Source organism: Crocodylus porosus, unplaced genomic scaffold (genome assembly GCF_001723895.1).
Source record: "Crocodylus porosus isolate Cpor-Errol unplaced genomic scaffold, CroPor_comp1, whole genome shotgun sequence".
Lineage (NCBI taxonomy): Eukaryota > Metazoa > Chordata > Crocodylia > Crocodylidae > Crocodylus > Crocodylus porosus.
The window spans coordinates 23,852,754-23,875,939 of NW_017728950.1; the positions used below are offsets into that span (position 1 = coordinate 23,852,754).

At 42.3% G+C, this 23,186-nt stretch overlaps 1 protein-coding gene across 1 annotated transcript in view; it reads right to left on the reverse strand.

Annotated features, from left to right (window-relative positions):
* The window catches only part of KCMF1 (potassium channel modulatory factor 1), a gene marked incomplete at its 5' end in the record, with an annotated part of 45,472 nt that extends 45,072 nt beyond the window's left edge, over positions 1 to 400 (reverse strand). Inside the window, one exon of the mRNA XM_019555176.1 lies at positions 379 to 400. Within this exon, the coding sequence (XP_019410721.1) occupies positions 379 to 400 (22 nt within the window). The remainder of the gene's footprint in view (positions 1 to 378) is intronic.
* Positions 401 to 23,186: the final 22,786 nt, after the last annotated feature.

Sequence of the window (23,186 nt, forward strand, 5' to 3'; positions counted from 1 at the left end):
GGGGGGGGGAGCGCAGCTCTAGCTGCTGTACACTGCTTGTCCAGGAAGGTATGGGAGGGGGTGCCCCTGGATCTGCATGAGGTGGGGTGGCTGGGGTTGTGCAGGGCTCTTCCCAGCCCGCCACGTGCAGACCTGGGGGTCCCTTCTCCCCCCCTGCGTGCCCTCCCAGATAAGCAGCAGAAGCCATCGGATGAGCGGGTCCCAGGCGAGCAGCGTGCAGTGGCGGGAGCCACCACTCCCAGATGAGCCACAGCTCTGTCCTGACCCAGCTGGGCAGTGCTTACCCCAGCCCCTGTTCCACTCCTCCCTCACCACAGGGGCCTTGATCTGCTCTAAGCCCCTTCCCTCCCCCCTCAGCTTCCACCACAATAGACTTACCAGCTCCACACAGCTGGGCTGGTATTGGAAATCAGATTGGTAATGGCCAATATGCCTCCTTAAAAAATCAGCTATCAGTATTGGCCTCAAAAATCTCTGTTGGTGCACCCTACTAATAACATCTTTGAAGAAAATAATGAACGTAATGGACAATGAGCACACTTGATCAAACATATTTAGCTTTTTAGTGAGGACTCTGACACCGTCTCAAAAATTTTCTGGTGATTCTTTCAAATGAACTTGGCCTTTGAACAGGATTGCAAATGGAAAGCTCACTGAAGTTCTGTAAGCAGAGTGTTTATAAATGGAAACTCATTGTATCAGGCTGTGAAAAGAATTTTAATGTGGCAACACAAGAACTGGTTGGCATTAGGTAAAGTCTTGTTAAACATCTTTGTTAATCTGGAGTGGGATAAATAGCACGTGAATTCTATTAACAGAAATGCTGACTTGGGAGGAGCTGTAAATAGAAGTTAAGGTAGAAAAATAAGACAATAGACTGTAGGGCAGGACTCTAAACTCAGTCAACGACATGGTTTCTAGGTCTGTGCAAAATTTCAGCAGCCATTTCATTTCAGAGGTGTTTTGGGCCATTTTGGCGCCTGAAACACCGATTCAGAATTGAAACGGAAGGCTCTGAAACAAAATGAGGCATCCAAAACGTTTCGGAAACGTTTTGGAAAATTTTGGAGTTTCAGAGCTGGGCCTGCAGGGGAACAGCTGTACGCTGATGCCCTGCCATGCAACTACTCCACAGGGAGCAGAGATCTGTGCTGGGGGTCTCCTAGCCACCACTGCCTGCCCCATGCTGCCCACCCCGCAGTACCCCAGCGACCTGGGGCTGCATGGGACAGGCAGCAGTGGCAAGGAGACCCTGGTGTGGATCTCCGCTCCCTGCAGAGCCAGATTGCGCAGCAGGGCAGTGCTGGTCATATGATCTGGCTCTGCAGGGAACAGAGATCTGTGCCAGGACCTCTTCACCTCCGCTGCCCGTCCCGAGAAGCCTCACGTCGCCAGGGCAGTGCAGGGCGGACAATGGTGCTGAGGAGACCCCCAGCACAGATCTCTGCTACCCGTGGAGCCAAGTTGCGCGGCAGCGACCGGCAGGCTTGCTCGCAGCTCTGTGCTGTTTCCCTGATCCTTGTCAGGCTGGATTGTGGGGCAGAGATCCATGTGGGGGTCTCCTTGCCTGCATGGAAGGCAACAGCCCTCCCCTTCCCCCGGACAAGCCACCCACTACCCCATCCTGCTGCCCACTGGGGCCCCAAGCCCCCAGTCCCACCCAGTTGGGCAGTAGGACTGTGCAAAGCTTGCAGCCGGTTTGAAACAGGTTCAGAGGACATTCGATAGACCCAAATCTCTGAAACAGATTCAGCCAAAATGAAAAAGGACAGGGATCTGAAACACCAAAACAAATCACTGTCCTCCAAAATGGCTGATTCTGAAACCGAATTGAAACACAGCCCTAATAGTCTCCATTTGATGGTGCAGAATTAGAGCCCTATGTGGCTTTGAGATATGGACAGGACATAAATTAAAGTTAAGTTTAGGAAATTATGCATTATTTTCTGTCAGACAAGCACTGTCCTTTCTTAGGGAGTTTGTGTTTACTTTTTGTCAGCCATTTCACTAAGTCTATTCCTCTTTCCCTGCATTTCTCTCGCACACGAAGCACAATACCCTGCCGCTTGGTTCTATTTTCTCCCAGACAGTTTCCAAGCCGCCTGCTCCTCGGTGTGGGCAGACATACATGTGCACCATGTTCCCTTATTTTCTGAACATCCTCTCTTGCTAGTGGCCATACCACCGTTGGTCTCCCCATGACTTTATTACCAGAGGGCAGGTATTTCCTACCCATATATAAAACATAAGCTAAGCAGAAGCAGCTAAATTAGCCCTCCTCCTTTTTCCTCAGCCTACCTTCTACGCTTCACTGTGAAGGGCCTGGACATACATGGCAGTAGTTGGAAACAAGGAAAAGACCCAACAGCAATGATAAAATAGTTCTCCATATACCACCAACAGCTCCGCAAACCATAAATCATCTATGTTTTACAATTTATGAAACTTTATTCTGGGTTATTATCTTTCCATTATAATTAGCTTGTCTGGCTTGATTAGCATGGGAATTTTGCTAAAGATTATTTTAAAAATATGTATATGATAAAACATATCCCTTGCAAGTAAAGCCAGAACTACAGCAAAAGCAGTATGATATCAATTTTCTAATCTAATGAAAGTACAGAGAAAAAATATGTTGGTGAAGCAAGGCAACTGGAAGAAAAAAAGAAAACTCAAATTTATCATCGTCAGACAATCCTGGGTCATTTTATACAAAACAGCCAAAACATAAGTCTGTTAGCTACACTGTTACATCTCCTCAAAATCCAAATGATCAGATGTCAAAACTGTGGGAAATTAATCATTTTTTTTATTCCTAGAGAACTGGAAAAGCACATAGCTCATCCACAGAAAATTTCTTCTACCTTAACAGCTTGGATATGACTTTGATATCTGCTGTTTAGAGCCGTGGTTCTCAACCTTTTTTGTACCAGAACCCATTTGTAAACCACAGCGACCAGTCTTGACTCTCAGTCCCCCAGAGTGTGGGGCATGGGAGGCCCCAAGCAGCAACTTGCAGGCTGGAACTCTGCCTGCCTGCAAGGGAAAAGCTACATTTTCCTGTGATTTTCTCCTTCAAAAGCGAATCCATGCTTAAAGTTTGTGGATCCATTTTTTAAGTTTGTTCACAACTCTTTCATATATTCTTGTGACCCACTTTTGGGTGGCAACCCACACTTTGAGAAACGGTACTTTAGAGCAGTGGTCTCCAAACTTTTTTGATCACACACCCCTATCAGCACAAAATTTTTGAGCACGCACCCCCAATATACGTATATTTATAGAAATAGAAGTTCTAATATTTTCTTCCTGCACCCCAATGGATCGTCTTGCGCACTCCACTTTGGAGACCACTGCTTTAGAGGATCATTTTTCAATTTTGGGGCAGCATCTCCAAAATAAGTCTTTATGCTGATTGCTGAGTTCACGGGCAAAATATTTTCTTTAAAAAGGCACTGTCCTTTATAGAAATCATTAACATTCAAAAGTAAAACCAGGGCCAAAAAAAAAAAAAAAAGGATCATTTCTCTTCCTGCCTAGACTCCCAATCTTTTGCTGCCCACAAAACTTTAATGAATATACTGCTTAAATATAATAAAAATAACTGGACAAGACAGGCAGATGAAACCACACAATCCTGCCCACAAAACCAACAAACTTTCTGTTGCCCATCCACTGCAATTCTAGACATATATTCAGTCACATATTACAAACAAGCAGCTGAAAATATTGCAAGTCACAGAAAGCAACAGTGTCCAACTTTGGAGTCACAGGTGGAGATAGGTTGAATTTTCCAGCTTTAGAGGAATATTTAAACATATGATTCAATGTGTTAATGATCAACTGATTAGTTCATTGAAAAAAAAAAAAAAGCTATTCAATTAAATTTGAAAAAATAGACATTAAGATTTTTAAAAGTTTTTCCCTCTCAAATCAGAATAATAGTTTTCCTATCCCCACCACTATTCTCTGAATTCTGTGAATTTTTCTAGTAAATTTCATGCCTCCTTGCCCTCCCTTTTTTGGGTAAAGTTTTAGATGAAAATCCTCCTTTAAAGCCAAAAGCTCCACTAGCACTGTTGCGCTGAAGGAGATTTACAACACTGCATGGCAAGCTACTAATAATTTCTTTGTTGTGAGACTGGAACTATTGATGAACTTTTATGTTGTACTATTATTTTGGTATATGGGATATTTTTCATCCATACATAACTCAAAGCACTTCAGGAAAAACAGACAAGGATTACTGTCTCTGCTTTACAACTAAGGAAACTGAGCCATAGAAAGATTAAGTGGCTTTCTTACGATCACAAAGAAAGGCAGTGGCAAAGCTAACTTCAGGATCTAAGAATAACTCAGTCCTAGTTTTGATCCGCTAGAGTGAGCTGCAAGGGAAAAAAGCGTGACATCATGTTTTAGTCATATGAAAAATGACTGAATTGTGTACATACAATTTACTGCCAGACAAGAATCATGAAGACAACTGAGAGGGAAGAAAAGTATTCAAAAAAAATTTGAAAGGTAGGAAGCGAAAAGTTAAAATGTGACATTTTCAAAAGAAAAATGTAAATCTAGACATTCAGATTTAACTACCTTGCCAACAACTGGGATGCAGAATTACATTTTTCAAATTTTTAAGTTCTTCCATTGCCCATCATGTGTAAAATGGAGTACAATTACAGCCACTCTACTCCCACCACAACTCCCCCCAATAACCTAAAAAAATGAACTATTCTGGTCTGCTACTCAACCTACAAACAAGATGGAGAGATGCATATAGCATTTCAGACCTCAGGCTTGCACTGGATGGCAGAGTAAGATAGTTATAGAGGTCTTTAGAATTGGGAGTGGATGAATCTACACATGCAAAGCAATAAACTCTGGAGCAGTTCAGGCCAGAGTAAGCTGCTCCTGGGCGCAGCATCTACACGTGTGCCCAAGACAGCAGCAATTCAAGCTGAGGTGGAACGGGCCGCAACTGGCTAGGCTAACTGGGCACAGTTTAGTCAGTGTCTACACATGTATTTCAGTGCAGTTAAATACTTTGCCATAAGATACAGCAGTACTATTTTATGGCAGAGTTTGTTAGTTTACTGCACCCTAATACCACCACACACTTACATGGCGACACTTTACTGCAGAGCCAATTTGTCTACTGTGTAGTAAAGCGCATGTATAGATGAACCCAGTTAAAAGTAGATTGGACTCAGGCTTACAACTGAACAAAGAGTGGTGGAAGATTCAGACTGTTTGTAGAGAGATTAGGATATAAAAATATAGTGATCTCAGGACTGTATCAACACAGTGCAGGAAAGGCACACGTCTTTGATATATACAAGGAAGGTAAGGGGGAAGATATTATGGCAGCTGTTTCAAAATAAATATCTGTGACTTGCTGTTACAGGTGTAGTATGTCAATGCATATACTGAACACAGGGGGTAAACAGAGGTTTAGACGCAAGAACCTAGATAGTGGTGTGAAGGATGTAAAAACAATCACGGTACTGAAGGTGCAGAAGTGTAAGAGTAAAAGGTAAAGGGTAGCCAGAAATTCCCTGTGGGAAAAGCTGGCATTGTAGAACATTATTTTAAGTTTCCTGATTGTTTATTTTATATAAATAAAATATTATATATCTGGTATGTACACACACAGAGTAGGTCTCATTTCCACTTTATTATGATGTAGAGCAACCCTGAGAGGTAGCTCTTTAAGCTATGGGCACACTGCTTGACCTCTTTCCCCTCCCCACAAAGGACTACTGTAACAGTTACAAAGAGAAAAGTCAGTTGCAGTCTGGCCAAGGAAAATGTCTAAGCCTGCAATACAGGGCTAGAGAGGCTGCAAAAACAGAGGCTGCTAAAAGACTACAAAGCACGCTGGGGGGCTAGAGAAGCTATTGGAGCCAGGCTGCAGAAGACTGAGGAGACAGCGTGATGGAAAAGGTAACACAGAGTTAGTGAAGGTGCATTCTGAGTAAAATGTACAGTTTGCAAGTCTGTTGTGGGACTGTGGACAGGACAAGAGAGCAGCTACCTATTGCAGCCCAGACTGAAAAACATACTTACACTGTAACATAACTTACTCAGACTTCCTCAGGCTCCCTCCACTGGACTGCTGCAGCTCTGCAGTCTAATTCCAATAGACTGCATCCAGCTGAGAGTGCAGACTGAGTTCATTACACTGCAAAGGACTTTTGAGGGGAAGACTTTCCTCACAAACATGTGGAAATGTCAAACTGGATTTTTGGTAATTAGAACTTTTCATTTCTAAAGCAGCCTCAAAATCTTGTGTGTCGAATCTTAATTCCTTCTGGCTTCCTTTGGGAATGTGCACCTGCATAGCTCCACTCTTCCTATATTTTATTACACCTTTTGCAGACTCCTCAGCAATGCAGAAAGCTGTGTTAGTCCACGGATGCCTCAACTACAGCACATGACTGCAGGGATCCACTGAATCACTTGACAACTCATTAAAAAGTAGGGATGGGCAAAGCGGGCAGTATTCGATTCAGATTTGGCCTGATTCGGGAGACAGTGATTTGATCATCAATTCAGGTCACTGCTCCAATTCAGCCAAATCTGAAACTGAACATCTGATTACAATTCAGAGAATCAGGGATTCGGCCATAGACAGTTTCACGTTTTTCCTACGTACCTCAAGGTACCAGGTGCAGCTTGTGAAACCTGCAATACTGGGGCGGATGGAGTGTCCCACAGGAGCATGGGGGGAGGGGTCCCCCGCATGCTGGGCGGCAGACCTGGAAGTGGACCAGAACCACTTCTGGTCCACTTCCAGCTCAATCACCAAGCGCACATGGCCTCCCCGGGCCCCACTGGCTCAGCAATCAGCCGCGGGGGGACGCCGGTGCTCCCCCAGACCCAGGAGGCACTGGATGCTGAGCCAGGGGGTGGGGGAGTTCATAGGTTTTAGGGTTGGAAGAGACCTATTAGATCATCAAGTCCGACCCCCTGCCCTGGGCAGGAAAGAGTGCTGGGGTCAGATGACCCCAGCCAGGTGTTTGTCCAATCTCCTCTTAAATACCTCCAAGGAAGAGGACAGCACCACCTCCCTTGGAAGCATATTCCATATTTTGGCAACCCTCACTGTCAAGAATTTTTTCCTGATGTCCAGTCTAAATTTGCTCTCCTTCAGTTTGTGGCCACTGTTTCTAGTTACCCCGATGGGTGCCTTGGTAAACACCATATCCCCTATTTCCTGCTGTCCCCCCACGATGAGTTTGTAGACTACAAGATCACCTCTCAGCCTTCTCTCGTGGAGGCTGAAGAGATTCAAGTCCTTCAATTGGTCCTCATAGGGTTTTTTCTGTAGGCCTTTAACTGGATAGGTGGCCCTCCTCTGAACCCTTTCCAAGTTATCTACATCCCTCCTGAAGTGCAGCACCCAAAACTGGACACAGTACTCCAGCTGTGGCCTGACCAATGCCACATAGAGGGGGAGTATCACCTCCCTAGACCTCTTTGTGATGCACCTACTTATGCAAGAAAGAGTGCTATTAGCTTTACTTATTACCTCATCACACTGGTGACTCATGTTCATTTTGGAGTCAACTACGACTCCAAGATCCCTTTCCACAGTTGTGCTACTTAGAATGGTACCTCCCAGGCTATAGGAGTGTTGATGATTCTTCCTCCCTAGCTGCAGCACATGGCACTTATCTTTGTTAAACCACTCTGCGGTGTGCCCAGAATTGGAATGGAAGTACTTCTGCTCCACTTCCGGGTCCGCCTCATCAAGAGCCATGCCTGGCACCTCAAGGCATGTAGAAAAAAAAACATATCAAGCTGTATCTATGGTCAAATCGCTCAATCTCTCCGAATCAATTTGGAGACTTCCGATTTGGAGAGATTATAGTGTCCTCTGATTCGATTTGGATTCAGAGATTTGGCTGCCGAATTGGGCTGAATCCCCTCCTAATCGAATTAGCGACCAAAGCTTTGCACAGCCCTATTAAAAAGGGGATACATGATGAACTCCTAGCCCATACAGTAGGGGCAGCCAAGTGGATGGAAGACAGCCAGGAGCTGGAGCCAGAGGCCCCAAATGCTGGGGCAGGAGTCGCTCAGCTGAAAATTCCTCCTGGCCAGGAGTGGCACAGTAAGATCAGGAGGAAAAGCTGCCAGCAGAGGTGAGGCAGCCAAGTGCACTAGGAGGAGCCCTGCTGGAAGCTATGAGTGTTGGCCAGGGTCAGGCCAGTTGGCATGGGCTGTCCCGGGCAGGGCTTGGTCCCATGAGGAGTGCCATGAGGGGCAGCTGCAGACCACACAACTCAGGCAAGCTCTGCTGCATGTGCCCCCTTCCCCCTCCTTGTTCCCCTCATCCCTGGCCAGCTTCCAGGACCCAGCACCCAGGCAGCCTCTTTCCCCACTCCCCCTCACACACACACAGCTCCCCACAAGGCAGGGGGGACACCCAATGTCCCGCCATCCCGGCTTCACCTGCCTGTCTGGCTTCTGAACACCATTCCCTACCCACCCATGGCCCCATCCCACATAAGGAGTTTTGGCGAGTCGTTGCAATGGGGGTGGGGGGCGAAGGTGTGCTGACTCAGCCCATGACAACCCATGAAAACTCCCTATGTGGCCCCAAATAAGTGCCTACCCCACCATATAGTCATGCTACTCACAACAATGGATCTTTCATGTTCCTGTAAGCTGCCACAGAATACACACCACAGTGTAACATTATGCAAGTCTGCCATTCACCACAGACTTTATAGTCTGCTGTCAGCTTTTGTGTACCAGCAGGCATTCCAAGGAACTGATGTCTGCAGGTAACGGTAAGCCCAAAATTTCTCTCCTCTGTGTATGTGCCAGATCAGTCAGTCACTTCATTAAAATACTGCACCAGGCAACACAGTTTGGGGAGAAGGGGAGCAGCCCTCAGTGGTGAAAGAACAGGTTAGGGACTATTTAGAAAAGCTGGACACGTACAAACCCGTGGCGCCAGATGCAGTGCATCCGAGTGTGCTGAGGGAGATAGCTGACGTGATTGCAGAGCCATTGGCTATTATCTTTGAAAACTTGTGGCAATCAGGGGAGGTCCCTGACAACTGGAAAAGGGCAAATACAGTGACCACCTTCAAGAAAGGGAAGAAGGAAGAGGATCCAGGGAGCTACAGATCACTCAACTTCACCTCAGTCCCCAGAAAAATCATGAAGCAGGTCTTCAAAGAAGCCATTTCTAAGCACCTGGAGGAGAAGGTGATTAGGAATAGTCAGCATGGATTCACCAAGCACAAAACATGCGTAACCAACCTGATTGCCTTCTATGATGAGATAACTGGCTCTGTGGATGTGGGGAAAGCAGTGGACATAACATACCTTGACTCTAGCAAGGCTTTTGATATGGGTCTCCCACAACATACCTGCAAGCAAGTTGAGGAAGTATGGGTTGGATGAATGGACTGCAAGGTGGATAGGAACAGAGTGCCCCAGGAGTCAGTCCTGGGACCAGTTTTGTTCAATAACTTTGTTAACTAATCTGGAAGATGGGATGGTTTGCACGCTCAGCAAATTTAAGGATGACACTAAGCTGGGGGGTGTGGTGGATATGCCGGGGTGGAGGGCTAGGATTCAGAGTGACCTAGACAAACTGGAGGACTGGGCTAAAATAAATCTTATGAGGTTCATCAAGAACAAGTGCAAAGTCCGGCGTTTAGGATAGAACAATCCCATACACCAGTACAGGCTGGTGGCCGATTGGTTGGGCCACAGCTGGGCAGAAAAGAACCTAGAGGTTACAGTGAACAGTACGATGGATATTAGTCAGCATATGGATGGATACAAGTCAGTGTGCCCTTGTTGCCAAGAAGGCTAACAGCATACTGGGCTGCATTAGTAGGAGTGTTGACAAGACTGAGGAAAGTGATTACTGGTGAGACCACATCTGGAGTCTTGTGTCCAGTTTTGGGCCCCTCACTATAGAAAGGATATGGACAAGTTGAACAGAGTCCAGTGGAAAGCAACACAAATGGTACAGGAGCTGAGGCACATGACTTATGAAGGAAGGCTGAAGGAACTGGGTTTATTTAATCTGCAAAAGAGCAGAATGAGGGGGGGAGATCTGATAGCAGCCTTTAACCACCTGAAGTGGGGTTCCAAAGAGGATGGAGGTAAACTCTTCTCAGTACTTCCTAAATGACAGCACAGTAACAGCCCATACTGAACTGTGCCAGCAGCACACAGTTATTTTAGACACTACATCGCCATAGCAATGCACTATAATAAGGGTGCGCATTGCTACAATGACATAGTTCTGGTGCCACAGTTTTCCCCCGCTGACAGTACATTGCTGTAGCACATTGCTACAGTGACGTAGTGTCACATATAGATGCGTTTGGTGGTGACAGATGACAGAACAAGGAACAATGGTCTCAAGTTGCAGCAAGTGTAGTTTAGGTTGGATATTAGGAAAAATTCTCTCACTACAAGGGTGGTGAAGCATTAGAACACCAGAGAGATGGTGGAATCTCCATCCTTGGAGGTTTTTATGGCCTGGCTCGACAAAACCCTGGCTGGAATGATCTAATTGGGAATGGTCCTGCTTTGAGTAGGGGGTTGGACTAGATGACCTCCTGAGGTCCCTTCTAACCCTAATTTTCTGCAATTTTGTACTGCTAACATTTCCTTGCAGAGCAAAGCACCAGTAAGCAGCTCATACCAGCTTCCTGGCAATGCCAAGAGATTACCTGAATGGTTACAATCCTGCATTAAATTGTGTGGGGAAAAAAAGGGTAGAAGATAAAACAGATTCTGAAGCAGTGGCAGCAGCTTTGAAGTTGTACAATAAAGCATGTTTTAGAGTAACAAAAGGTTCCCAAACAGCAGTGCTCACACTCATCATTTTTACCTTTCCAAACTTTTAATTTCTGATTTAACAGCAAGTATCTATTTGGCTCTTCGAAAGAATCGTCTCAGTGTATCCACGTTTTGACATCTTCCTCACAACTCTAGCAAATCTTCTGGGGCTTGCAAGTTAAATGGGAAAAAATGAGGTGGCTGAGAAGGTCTATCCTTCTTTTAAAGAGCTGAAATCTTCAAATGTTCAGTGCTCTGATGGAAAAGTCAAGTGGTACCCTAGAAGCTAGTAAGGTTTTAAAGCACTGTGAAGTACAGCTGCTCCTTTGCTTAATGTCATAGTTACGTTCTTGAAAAATGCGACTAAGGGAAACCATGTTAAGTGAATCCAATTACATCACAGTACTTACCTACTAGCAGGCAGCGGCCAAACATTATAATCAAACATTGCGCGACTTTGAACAAGTACGTTCTCAACTAGATCAGCAATGTAACAACAAAACAAGGTTAACTGGGACGATGTTAAGTTAGGAGTACTTGTAATCCTACTTAGCTGCTTTGTTAAGGGGAAAATATTGACTGTCTCTGAGAATATTATATTGTGAGAAAGACCCACGGGATGGGATAGAAGAGAAAAGTAGATACCGAAAGACATTTAGCATGCAATTGAACAAAACTGTTTCAAATATTATGTAACATTCATTGATCTTAATATCCAAATGCACTTCTTGAACTGTCCTATTTCTCAAAGAGATATTGGGAACAAGATAGTGTTAGGCCTACAGTAAAAAGAAAACCTTTGATGTATTCAGTACCTAAAAGCTAGACAGCTAACCCTTTTCTCGTATCGTAGCCAGCTTCAAATAATAAAGGACCAAGTACCTATTCTAATGAATGTCAGTTTCTCTTTGGTGTCGGCAGTCTCCTGGTTGGCAGACCGTGCCTCTCAAAAGACAGCTCCTTCTACTTCTGAAAAAATTCCTGATGATGACCATCTGGAAGAAGGCATGAGTGGCATTCTTACAGCCATGGCTATCATCTCTGGCCTGGCTGAGAGTCAGTCATTCATAAACTGCTCCAAGGGCATCCACTGCCAAACTGTACTCTCCTATAACAAGACTCTGAGCAGCCTTTTTCTGTCCATATCTCACAAGGCCTCTAGGATGTAGAAAGATAGCATATACGACAGTAAGCGCTGTAACTGTTTGGTAAATTTGCCACCCTCTGACCAAAAGACATGGAAAAGCATGCTGTACAACCTTCTATCAAGTAATTAAGATAGGTTTTCACCCTTAGGTTTTTCAAAAGTTGAGGATACTGAAGAATTAGAAGCAGAGTGCTGAAAAACACAAAATCCTGGACAGTGACCTGAAGCCAGGGACCAGCTATCCTACAGCTGAATCTGATAGATGTGTCACAGATCTAATTAAGTACCTACAAGTACAACCTCAAGCTTCAAAAAAAGATAGTTATGATCCACAGCACATGTGATAGCTTATATGTAAACCAACTTGGTGTATAAGGTTTTAGGTAACAACTTATACTCATCATTGGTATTTTCATCTTAAAGGGACATTTCACACAATAGTAGTGAAACGGGCAGTCAGGATCATTTGGAGCATGTTACATATAGTCTCATATGTTTAAAAAAAATGTTAAGTCATAACTGAGGATGTTTTATGGACCTCTGGTTTTGTCTTTAATTCTCTAACAATTCTTTTAAAACTTTTCCCCAGATTTCTCTGCATATTTATTCCCATGCTTATCCTAATTTTGCTATGGCAGGTTTGAGACAGGAACTGAAAACCACCACACACACCATCATTCACTGTCCCTGCCTATACTAGTAAAAAGGAATATAACACATTATTAAAGGTACCTGTGCCCAGTCTACAATACTCAGTCCACCAATGTGGCCATCTGTGGAGCTATTCTGAACTCCTGGTGTCAAGGTGCCCCTTAATAATATTTATCTAAACCAGGGGTCAGGCAATCTATAGTCCGTGCTGAAATATCAAGTCATCCTTAAAATGTAAAACATGTATGGTTTAGAGTAGACCAAGCACACTGGTAAAGCACTACACATCTGCACAAAAAAGTACTCCAGTAAAACACACATGCCAAATACTGTTTGGATTAGACTGAGTTTCAGCAGCCTTACCTACACTGGGAATGCTTACCAAAAAATTCTGAGAGATTCTAATACTAGTTCCATTGAGCTGGAGGCAAAATGGTGAAAGATCCAGCAGAGGCAGGCTCTAATCTGTAGCAGGTTTTGCTAACACAGTAGGAACCCCTCCGCACCACCAAAAAAACCCAACTCAGATCTGCCTGCTGAAACCTTTTCTATGCTAGGGCTTCCTGTAGTCTTTGCTTCAATATTATGGAAAGATACTGGACCCAGAAAGAGCTTTTCTTCTTTTTTAAGTATCATAAGCATAGCCAGCAAATACAAATACTGTTTCCACCAAAACAACTTCTTTGCCAGTGTAGACAAAAGTCACTGATACAATAGTGCAAAGAGCCTTTTCACTCCTCACTGTGTGCCTGTGAACTTTGAAGTCTCCTAAAATACACTTCTGGAAACTATATGGGTTAGGAACCCAGAGAACATTACAACAGAAACTGTTCAGACAGTGATATGGATATGGGATAAAGCTGCAACAGCTCAGGACATCAGTCAGCTTGAACAAAATGGGTAATGAACACTTTGTATTTAAATAGTTCCTAGCTCATCAGTTTAATTCTCTAGAACACACAAGAATGAAGACAATGGGTCAGAGATTCAGTCAAGAAAGTCTGATGTGTTATTATCAGAAGGTTAGCATGGAACCTTGTCTACACATGAAAATCACTGTTACTTAAAGTGGTTTTCATCAAGAATTCCTCTTAACCAGTATTTTAAAACTGTTTCAGTGGTTGCATAGACAATTTTCAGTACCAACACCATTTTCTCTACTCCAGTGATTCTCAGCCAGGCTGCCACAGTACCTTGAGTTACCCTGGGGTGTTTTCAAGGGTACTATGGACTGCCAGACAATATTAGCACAGTCAGGTATGCAAAAAAAGATAAACCCAGAGATTTCAAACAGAAATTCAGAGTGTTGAAAACATTCTGACCTGTTCTGGGTTTCTGAGTTCTCTGCAACTGAAAAATTGCTGCTTTATTTTTTTTTTTATTTGCAGGGGGGGAAGGGCTGTTAAAACTAAGAGTTGACATTTTCCTAGTGGTACCCTGAATCTAAAAAGTTAAGGACTGCTCTAGTCCAAGTATAAGCAACCTCTGGCATGGGTGCCAGACTGTGGGACACAAAGGCATTTTGTTTGACACACACACCTTGGGGCATACAGTGGGAAAGAGGCTGGTGCTGCACTGCTGCAACAAGTATTAGGCCTCTTGCAGCTCCCCCGCTGTCCGCCCCTGGCACACCAACATCTTACAGTTTGAGGTTGCAGGTACTTTTGGCACTCTGCCCAAAAACATTGCTAACCCCTGCTCTAGTCTATGCTAGTTCCCAGTCCATGTTACACGCTGAGTCAAGAGAAGCCATTATTAAAAACCATTTTAGAAACAGTGATTTTCTAATTTGGGCCAGGTAGGACTTGTCCAGCTAGTATGAGGTGTGAATTTTTCATACAGGCTTAAAAGTTCAGCATGCAAATTCTACTGAATTTCAATGGGACCCAAGTACCTTACTTTCCTAGACTTCTCAGAAAATACCACCCTGGAAGAACTTGTTTGGGAGAGAAGAGGAAGGGAGAGCACAGTAAAGGGAAGAAAGGATAACAACAAGGAGGAATTGCAGGGTAGGAAGAGAGGGGAAAAGAGCAAGAAGAGGCTAAGACAAGAAGGGAGGAAAAGAAAGAAGAGATTTCATCCTACCAGAGACAGCACCTCTTGTCAGTCAAGACAAGAAACATTGCCTCCCAAAAAGACAATTCAGGCATCAGGAAATGGCAGAAGCGATGGGGGGGAAGACCAAATATGACCTGAGGTAAGAAAAAAAAAGGAGTTACAACCCAGGCTTTTCAAGTATCGCCCCATACTTTGCTACTGGTGAGGTACTCTTGCTCAGAAATGTATTACATGGCCCCTCTCTCTTTTTAATGCCTTTGGTTGAGGATAATGTGAGGAGATCCAAATCAAATACAGTGTTTTATAAGACAACTAAATTTTGATCAAAATGTGAAGCTTTGGATTAATACTAAAATTAAATTAAAAACTTAAACAGCAATGCCAATTTGTATAAGTAGCATCTCAAAGTGAAACTAGAAAAGATATATGTTTAAAATCCTAGACAAATCATGAAGTACTGAAAAGATAGGCCTCTGATTATATGGCACTACAATGGGTCTTGAGATATGTGTTCAGTTCCCAGCTTTGCCACATATCCCCTTTGTGTGACCTTAGGCACAAGGTGACTTGCCCCAGTTCCCTCTCAGTACAAAGGAGATAGTAATGCTTCCTTTTTCCCATCCTCAGGGTCTGTTTTATCTGATTATACTGTAAATAAGGATTATACAACTGTCCAGATGTGCTCAAGAATTAGGAGTAACATGTTTTGGGGGAAGGAGATTGTCTGAAGGCTCCTTGAACATTTTAAACAAAGTAGCTTTGATGGGAAAAGTTACAAATGTCATAAAAAAAAATCCCAGTAAGATAAACAAGGCTGCAAAAATCTACTATTCTGAGATGAGAACAGGCAGATTATAGAATATGCCCAGCAAAGACATATTCTAAACACAATTTCAACCTTAAAATTCATATATTGAAAAAAAATATGAAAGTTCAAAAATCCCAAACCAAAAAGATGCTGTATACCAAATCAAAATCTTTCCCTAAGAGGCATTCAACCTCCCTCCTAAGAAAAAGCTTGGGAATGGACAAGACAGGTTTAGCAAAGCCTGAAGGACCTAACAAATTTGGGTTCACTCTTGAGCACAAACACACATGCACTGTAAACTGCAGACAACAGCATGCAATCACTTCTGAAAAGCAATTTTGAAATCTAGAGATGAGTGTTTACAATAACAGCGTAATGCATTTAAACATTAAGTTGAGGGTACTGCTCTGATAATGTCGTAACAATTAAAGTTAGTGGCCATTATACTGAATACTGTAACTTTCTGAAATCAGCTCAGGAAACATAACTGGAAACCAAACTGCTTAAAGCTTTATAAAACCATTCAAAACCAAAACCTGGATTTGCACCTAGAAATAAAGATGCCAATAATATTTTTGAACAGGATGCTCTCCATCCACTGAACTGTCAAAGAGGGTTTCTTCTGTTGTGTCAAAATGCATTACAATAATCCCATTTGTAAGTAACAAAGGCACTCTGATGACTACAAGTAAGGTCCACATTCACAAGGTAACACAGGAATTGCCATCCTGGATGAGACCGAGTTCCACCTAACCAGGTATCTCGTCTCCAACAGTGATGGGTCTCATTCTTCAGAGGAAGACTGAGAAATCTCACAGGAGACAGAAATACAGTGAACTGCTGCTAATTTAGGTCTTATTTTAAGTCCCAAAATGTTAGACTGACTTAAGATCTCAATAGGAGGTTTAAGATCCCTCTGCAAACTATCATTTGCTATATACAATGTTTAATCCCTTTTCGGAAACTTACTAAATATTGGGCCTTAATGACTTTCTGGGGGAAGACATACAGTCTAGTTATACTATGTGAAGGTATTTTTATCTGGTTTGAACCTACTGCCTTTTAACTTCATTGACTGTCTTCCAATAGTGTTATGAAATGGGAAGAAGAGAAGCTCCTAATCTTCCCTAAACCATTCACTATTTTCATATTCTCTGTTTTTACTTTAGAAAAAGGTGAATTATCTCAAGCTTTCCAACATTTCTTCATAGAAAAGGTTTTCATGCCCTTAATCCCTCTCATCACTCTTCCTTAATTCTGCAGCATCCTTTTTGTGGTGAGGTGATCAAACTGCACATAGTACTTCAAATGAGGCTGCCACCGATTCATATAATGGCAGTATTATAAGGGCAGCTGGCAGTGGTGTTTATAGCTACGGTTCACCTCCATTAGAATTCTATTTTCCCTGCCTACAGTTTCACTGAATTTTGTATGTTGGTTGCCTGCCTGAGACTGCACTTTGTTTGCAAGTTTTACCTAAAGTGGTACATCAATTTTTAAGAAAAAAACTAGGGAAAATGATACGTCTGTTCCCCCTTTAAAACACATGTAGCAGCCCCCATATGCAAACTTATGATCTAGGCTATAATTCACCATGTAAAAAAATCAAATAGAACCAACTGCCTTATTCAGTGCACATCATAGATGATGCTCAATATTTTGCTTATTGTTCTGTGTCTGGAGCTAAACTCTGCACAAGGATACATTAATTTCCTCAGAACCTTCTCCATGATGCTTATTATTTTAATACCTGAAAGCTTCATAACCTATTAATTTTTTTACATGACTTTGAGGCAAAGTAGCATTATTCTTCCCTTTAAAAGATTGAAACTTATATGCAGAGAAGCCAAAAGCGTCCACTTATTTTCACTGCTCAATCTGAGACTCCTTGGGGGCCACATTTTCCTTGTTTCCTAGCACTTTATAGCAGTTTATCTATTTCAAGTTCAGCATCCAGTGACTTCATTTCCAGCAGTGAAAGCTCAGACTGAGAATCTTAATTAGGGCACCTAAAATAAGGAATGTACCCAGTGGCCCTCTAGCAAAGTCTGATTGAAGTGACTTGCCCAGCATCCCATATGAACTGCGTGACAGAAACAGGAATAACCTCCAACTCCATACAGTAACACTCCACTGCTTTAACCACACATCCTTTCTTCTCTGCCATGCCGTGTCTCACTCTCTGCATGTCTCCTGATTTCTGTACATAATAAAGCAAGGGTGCTATACATAGCAGTCTCCTTCACTATCCATCCCTGCTTCATTTTCAGAGTGCAGTCCATTCCAAATCCCAATGAACCAGGGCTCTTATGAAGAAGACAGTATGTGATCACATAATTAAAGACAATCATGATATATATGCATGAGGGGACTGACTTAATTAAGCTTCTACATGCCACCTTCATTCTGGCATTTCCTAACTTCTGAATGGTTGATTTTACAAACTTTCCATTCTTTTAGGTTACTATCTTGGGTGTAATATTGTTTGTAGTATTCTCCACGCCACTCTTGATGCATTATCCCAACATGAACCATAGTCAAATAAGCAAATGCATGGCATGGCAGAAGCCACAGACTATCTACAACGAACCCACATCCTTTCCTGTGAAAATACAGTTCGTTAACTTAGAGACTTGTAGGGTATATGAACAGATTCAATTTGTCCCTGTACTTTACTTTTCACTTAACATTAATGAATTATATTTATCACTGTAATACCCATCCACCAAGTTTCTTTAGTTCCCTCTGAAATTCCTCAGAATCCCTTTTGGTCATAAGTAACTGTATCATTTGCCAGTTTTACTATCTCTCTTTCCACCTTTCAATTTTCCAGATTATTTAACATATGAAAGACTGGACCGACTACAGAACTAGAAGGAATTCTACTACAATGCTTTTGTCATGATGAAAATTAACCATTAATTCCTATTCTTTATCTGTCTTCCAACCATTTTTTAATCAATGACCCCAGATCCAAAAGAAAATAAATCTTTTCTTCACATATCTATTATTTAAGTCCCTTTTTAGAAATTAAAAGAGACTGCACTGCATTGCTTCTTATTTAGAAGCTTTTTGTGCTATCCAAAGGGATAAAATGTACTTTTTAAAATAAAATTAAATGACGTGGAACAATTGAGGTTCATGCCCATCTGCCACTACTGGGAAGTTATGATTTTTATATTTTCAAAGGTGATTTGGTTTTCCACAGAAACAAACAACATTTTGACTATAATGCAAAACTGTTTCCCTTATTTTCGATTAGTTGAAGTTTAGCACCAAAATTCCCGCTCCTCAAACATAACTCTGATTACCTAAATTATAACGTCAACTCAGTATCAGAAACTGCACTTAATTTTTCTGACTACATGGCTAAACTTGTTCTTACCAGCTAATAGTGTACTAACTCATGAGGATGAAGTACTCTGAGATGCAAAGATACAAAGTGCTGTGCATTCTGAGCTATGTAGCTCTGAAGTGCTACTTGGAGCTAAGCATTAATCTCTGAAAAGACACTGTACTGATAGAGTATCTGGAGCACTACCATCTCAGCTCAATTTTTTTCCCTTATAAAAGGGCTCCAGGAAGTTTTCAATGCATTGCTGAATTTAAGACCTCGTACTTACGGAGTATAAAGATCTTAAAATTTGGGGAAGCTTTAAGTACATACAAAGTGTGCACTACCAAACTTTTATCTACAACTGATTTCATGCACATACATCCCTATTAGTCAATGTGATGCTTCAACAACACAATGACTTTGCCTTTTTCATATATACTAGTTTGGTTTCATGATTAGCTGTAAGAGGCCTGAATTCAAGGTAGACCAACTGTGTGCTTAACATTTATACAAATCGATGGCAGGAAATCTTAATAAGCAGTAAAGAATGACTGCGGCCAATGTGCCATTTGTCTAGCCAGGAATTTGAATGACTTTCTGGGGACAGGGCATGACATAGCCATTGTACAATTAAAGGGAGGGGGGGAGAAGGGGAATCACTCCAGTCCTTGCTCGCACCAATAAAATGATTGATTTGTTGGATGTAAAGTTTTATTTATGCTTTTTATATTGGGCTCAAATTGGTAGAGAGTTGCTGGTTCTCTTGGGCCACTGCTAGAACAGAGCTAAAGGTGTTCTGATGACTTACCTCTGCCTTTTCAACTGTATGTACACGTAACTTTAATGCTGTACTTCAATTCCTAACAGCATAAGTTTAAAAAGAAAAAACAAAAAACCACACACATGGAAAGGGTTTGGGTTTTTTTGTAATTCCTTAACCTTTAAAGTTATTAATATGAATGTACTTAGCCCAACCAAGTTCCCATGTCAGAGATTTATTTATATTATGGACTCGTTAGGAGCTAGGGAGCAGATGCCCTGCAGGGCTTTCAAACTCCATTGGGTCCAGTTCCACAGAAGTATCTTAAGTACTCCAAGAGGTTCCTCAGCCCAGAGCGTCTCATGTAGTCCCTACTACTTTACTATTTCTTTAAGCTCAGTAGCTCGATTTCTGCAATTCTCTCCTCTTCTTCTTGCAATTTCTCTTCTCAGGACCTTCTAAATTCCTAGGATGAACAGCAGAGCTTTGCTGAATAATCAGTAGAGAAACATGAAGACTAGTACCGCTCATCTGCTTCTTCAAACTTTGAAATGCCTGCAGGGAGACAAATCTCTGAATGGAAGTATGTAATATGTTGGGGAAAACGCAATATTAGCATGTAGTAGGCAGATGTCTAGGTCATGTCAGCTGCTTAGCAAGGAAGACAGTGGTATCCCTCACAGTCTGGAAGGATGCAGCACTTTTTCAGAGTTTCAGCAGAGCTCCCAAAGGGCTAGGAGGACACCACTACAAGTCTTTGGATTTGTAGAGGCTTCCAAGGACTGGCTATGTATGCCATGGAGTCCCATGCCTATACTGGACTCTAGGTTACCCATCTCTATATATGTGGCAGAAGGCAGGGTAGAGATGTACCTTAAAGACTAAATGACTTCAAAATAACATGGCTAACTACCTTTCTCTGTATATGTAATAGTACATATCCTGAAGTAACATGATTCCACATGATCATTACAAAAGAATTTTCTGATTGTGCTCCTGGAAAGTTTGACTCTCCATTTTTTTTCCTCAAGTCTTGTGACTTTCCTGCCCTGGATTCCAATAAACTCTACTGCCATGCAGTAAAAGTGCTGTCACATATTACCATCTCCAGACATTAACATTTTTCCTTCCTGATGGGACGTATGTGTAGATTCTGTTGTTTGTCATCCTGCATGTATAAATATAAAGATTCTGCTTCCACTTGGTTCCTAAATACAGGTTGCTGAATACTACATCACCACATAATCCCTCAAGAGGAGGAGCTTAGGGTCTCTAAATGGACAAATACAAAGACCTGTGAAACTGCTAAAAGGATGGCAGCAAGACTAAGGCTGGGAGGATGACCGCAAGTTCCAGTACCGAAGTAGGGAGGTAATGAGCATTTCCCCCATACCGGATGTGGAATAGGGGGTCAGAGACGGGGGGGGGCAGTGGGAAGAGTTTTTCCAGACTACTTAGTAATGGATGTACAATGCTTATCATTTCTCCTGGCAGCATGGCTGACAAAGCCTCTAAAAGTCAAGGGCTAATATTCTAGGACAAAGCTACAGCAATAGAACTTCCACTGGCATGCATTTAGTAGAGGTGGGCAGAAAAGAAACCAGGAAATGATAAGTTGGCATCTCTCCTGCCTGGCAGCAGACAAGAACACAAGCTAGGAGGCAGGCTATGATGACCTCATCCCCATTTTTTTTTTTTAAGAAACCAGAGAGATTTCTTTAGCAATTAGTTCACATTCTATAAATTATTGCAAAGACAAGTCCCAGAGACTTTAGCTGAAAGAAAGTTTAGACTACCAGGCATTCCATGCCTTATTTAAGGCCTACGAACAATCATGATATTCCATATTCTCCAGGGTAGAGCCTCTCAAGCCTGGCCTGCCCCCATCTCAAAGATTATCTGGAGTTCTCTCTCTCACCAAGTTCTATCAAATCTCATTTGGAATTTCGAGGACAGGCCATTTTGAAAAGAACACAGCAAAATATATAATTTTCTGAACTTGATTAAAGCCTGTTTGTTTTTTCCCCTTGAATCTCATTACCTCAAAAAGAGCTTCTCTAAATCAACTCACATTTGGACCAAAAATTATCTGCCAACCACAGACCACACATGCAAGATGTAAAGGGGGAATGACTTCTTTTGCAGATTTTGGGAAGGGGGGGGGAGGGGGGATGGATAGATACCGAGTCTCAACATGAACAACGGAAAGCTTCTGTAACAAAGTAAAGTGAAATCCACTTTCCCAAGCCCATAACTAAATTTAAATTAAGAATAAGACTAAACTGAGATCTGAATAAAGCATAAGCAATGCTGATTAAAGAGAATACCATTAGAAAGACAGAAAAACACAAGCCAGATTCCTGTAAAATGTATCGTACAAAGCAGTGGTAGTGTTCTCTATCTTGTGGGGTTTTACGTGGAGGAAGATACACCCATAACAAAGTTACCAAAATTTACATTAACCTACAACTGAATAGAAAAGGGCAACTATTTCCATTTGCAAAATTAAATAGCTCGATAGAACAAACATTGGTTGACCAGCTTTTAAGAGGGAATTATAAATATTAACCTCAGTTTACGAAAAATCACACTCTCCAATCAGCATCAAAGTCCCACTGTGGAAATAACACGATCATTCATGCTAGCAAACCAAATCATGCATTAGGCAATTTGCAATGCAGAACACCACAAATATACTCACAGAAAAATCTGTTTTTAAGGCTTCTCTACCCAAGTAAAATACTAAGACTGAAATGTTCTTATCAAATAATACAAGTTTTCAGATGGTAAGGCTCAGCACAGAACAACTAGAACTCATGGTTATGGTGAGTTCTTACCTTGTTACTACACTTAAAATGCACTGATATACACACCACACCACTTAAAGTGGAGAATGTACTGAATACATTCTCCAACAAAAACACACCAGGGAGCTTTTAAACTGCAGAGATTAACCCTCATTTTTCTGACTCTTGGTGCTTGCTTAACTACTTCTGTAAAAAAAAAAAAAGAAAACAAAAACCATCATTCATGGAAAAATATGATGAATGCATTTAATAAGGCAAGGACTGAGGTAGGATGTACTGCAAACATTAGACTAAAAACTTCCATCAAAATCCCCATTCTTACTCAAAAAAATCAGGACACTATCAGTCTCGTGAAAGACTTTACTCAACTAAATGTACACAGAAACAAATACTGATGTCAGGCTATGTGGCATCTCCATCACAAGGCACTGCGAAGTTACCCATGCACTGGCTGACAGGCTCCAACACAGTGTTACTTAATAAACCTCTGAACTTTATTACACTGTCAAACTGTTTCAGATCTATATGACAATACCCCTGCTGCAGAAGGTCTGAAAAGATCAGACCGGAAAGTCCATTCAAAAGATTACTTCTACCTCTCTGGGAAGACCACTCTCTCTAGGAGCCAGGACCTGCCCTGGCAAAAACGCATCCCCCTGTAATCATCTGAATGAAGCCTGCCCCTGCCAGAAGGGTGGCCAGGACAGTCTTCTCACCTGCTCACTGAGACCAAACTCAGCCCTTCTCGGGCAGGCATCCTCCCCTCTGCCTCCTGCGCTCAGGCCTTCCCATCACCATCG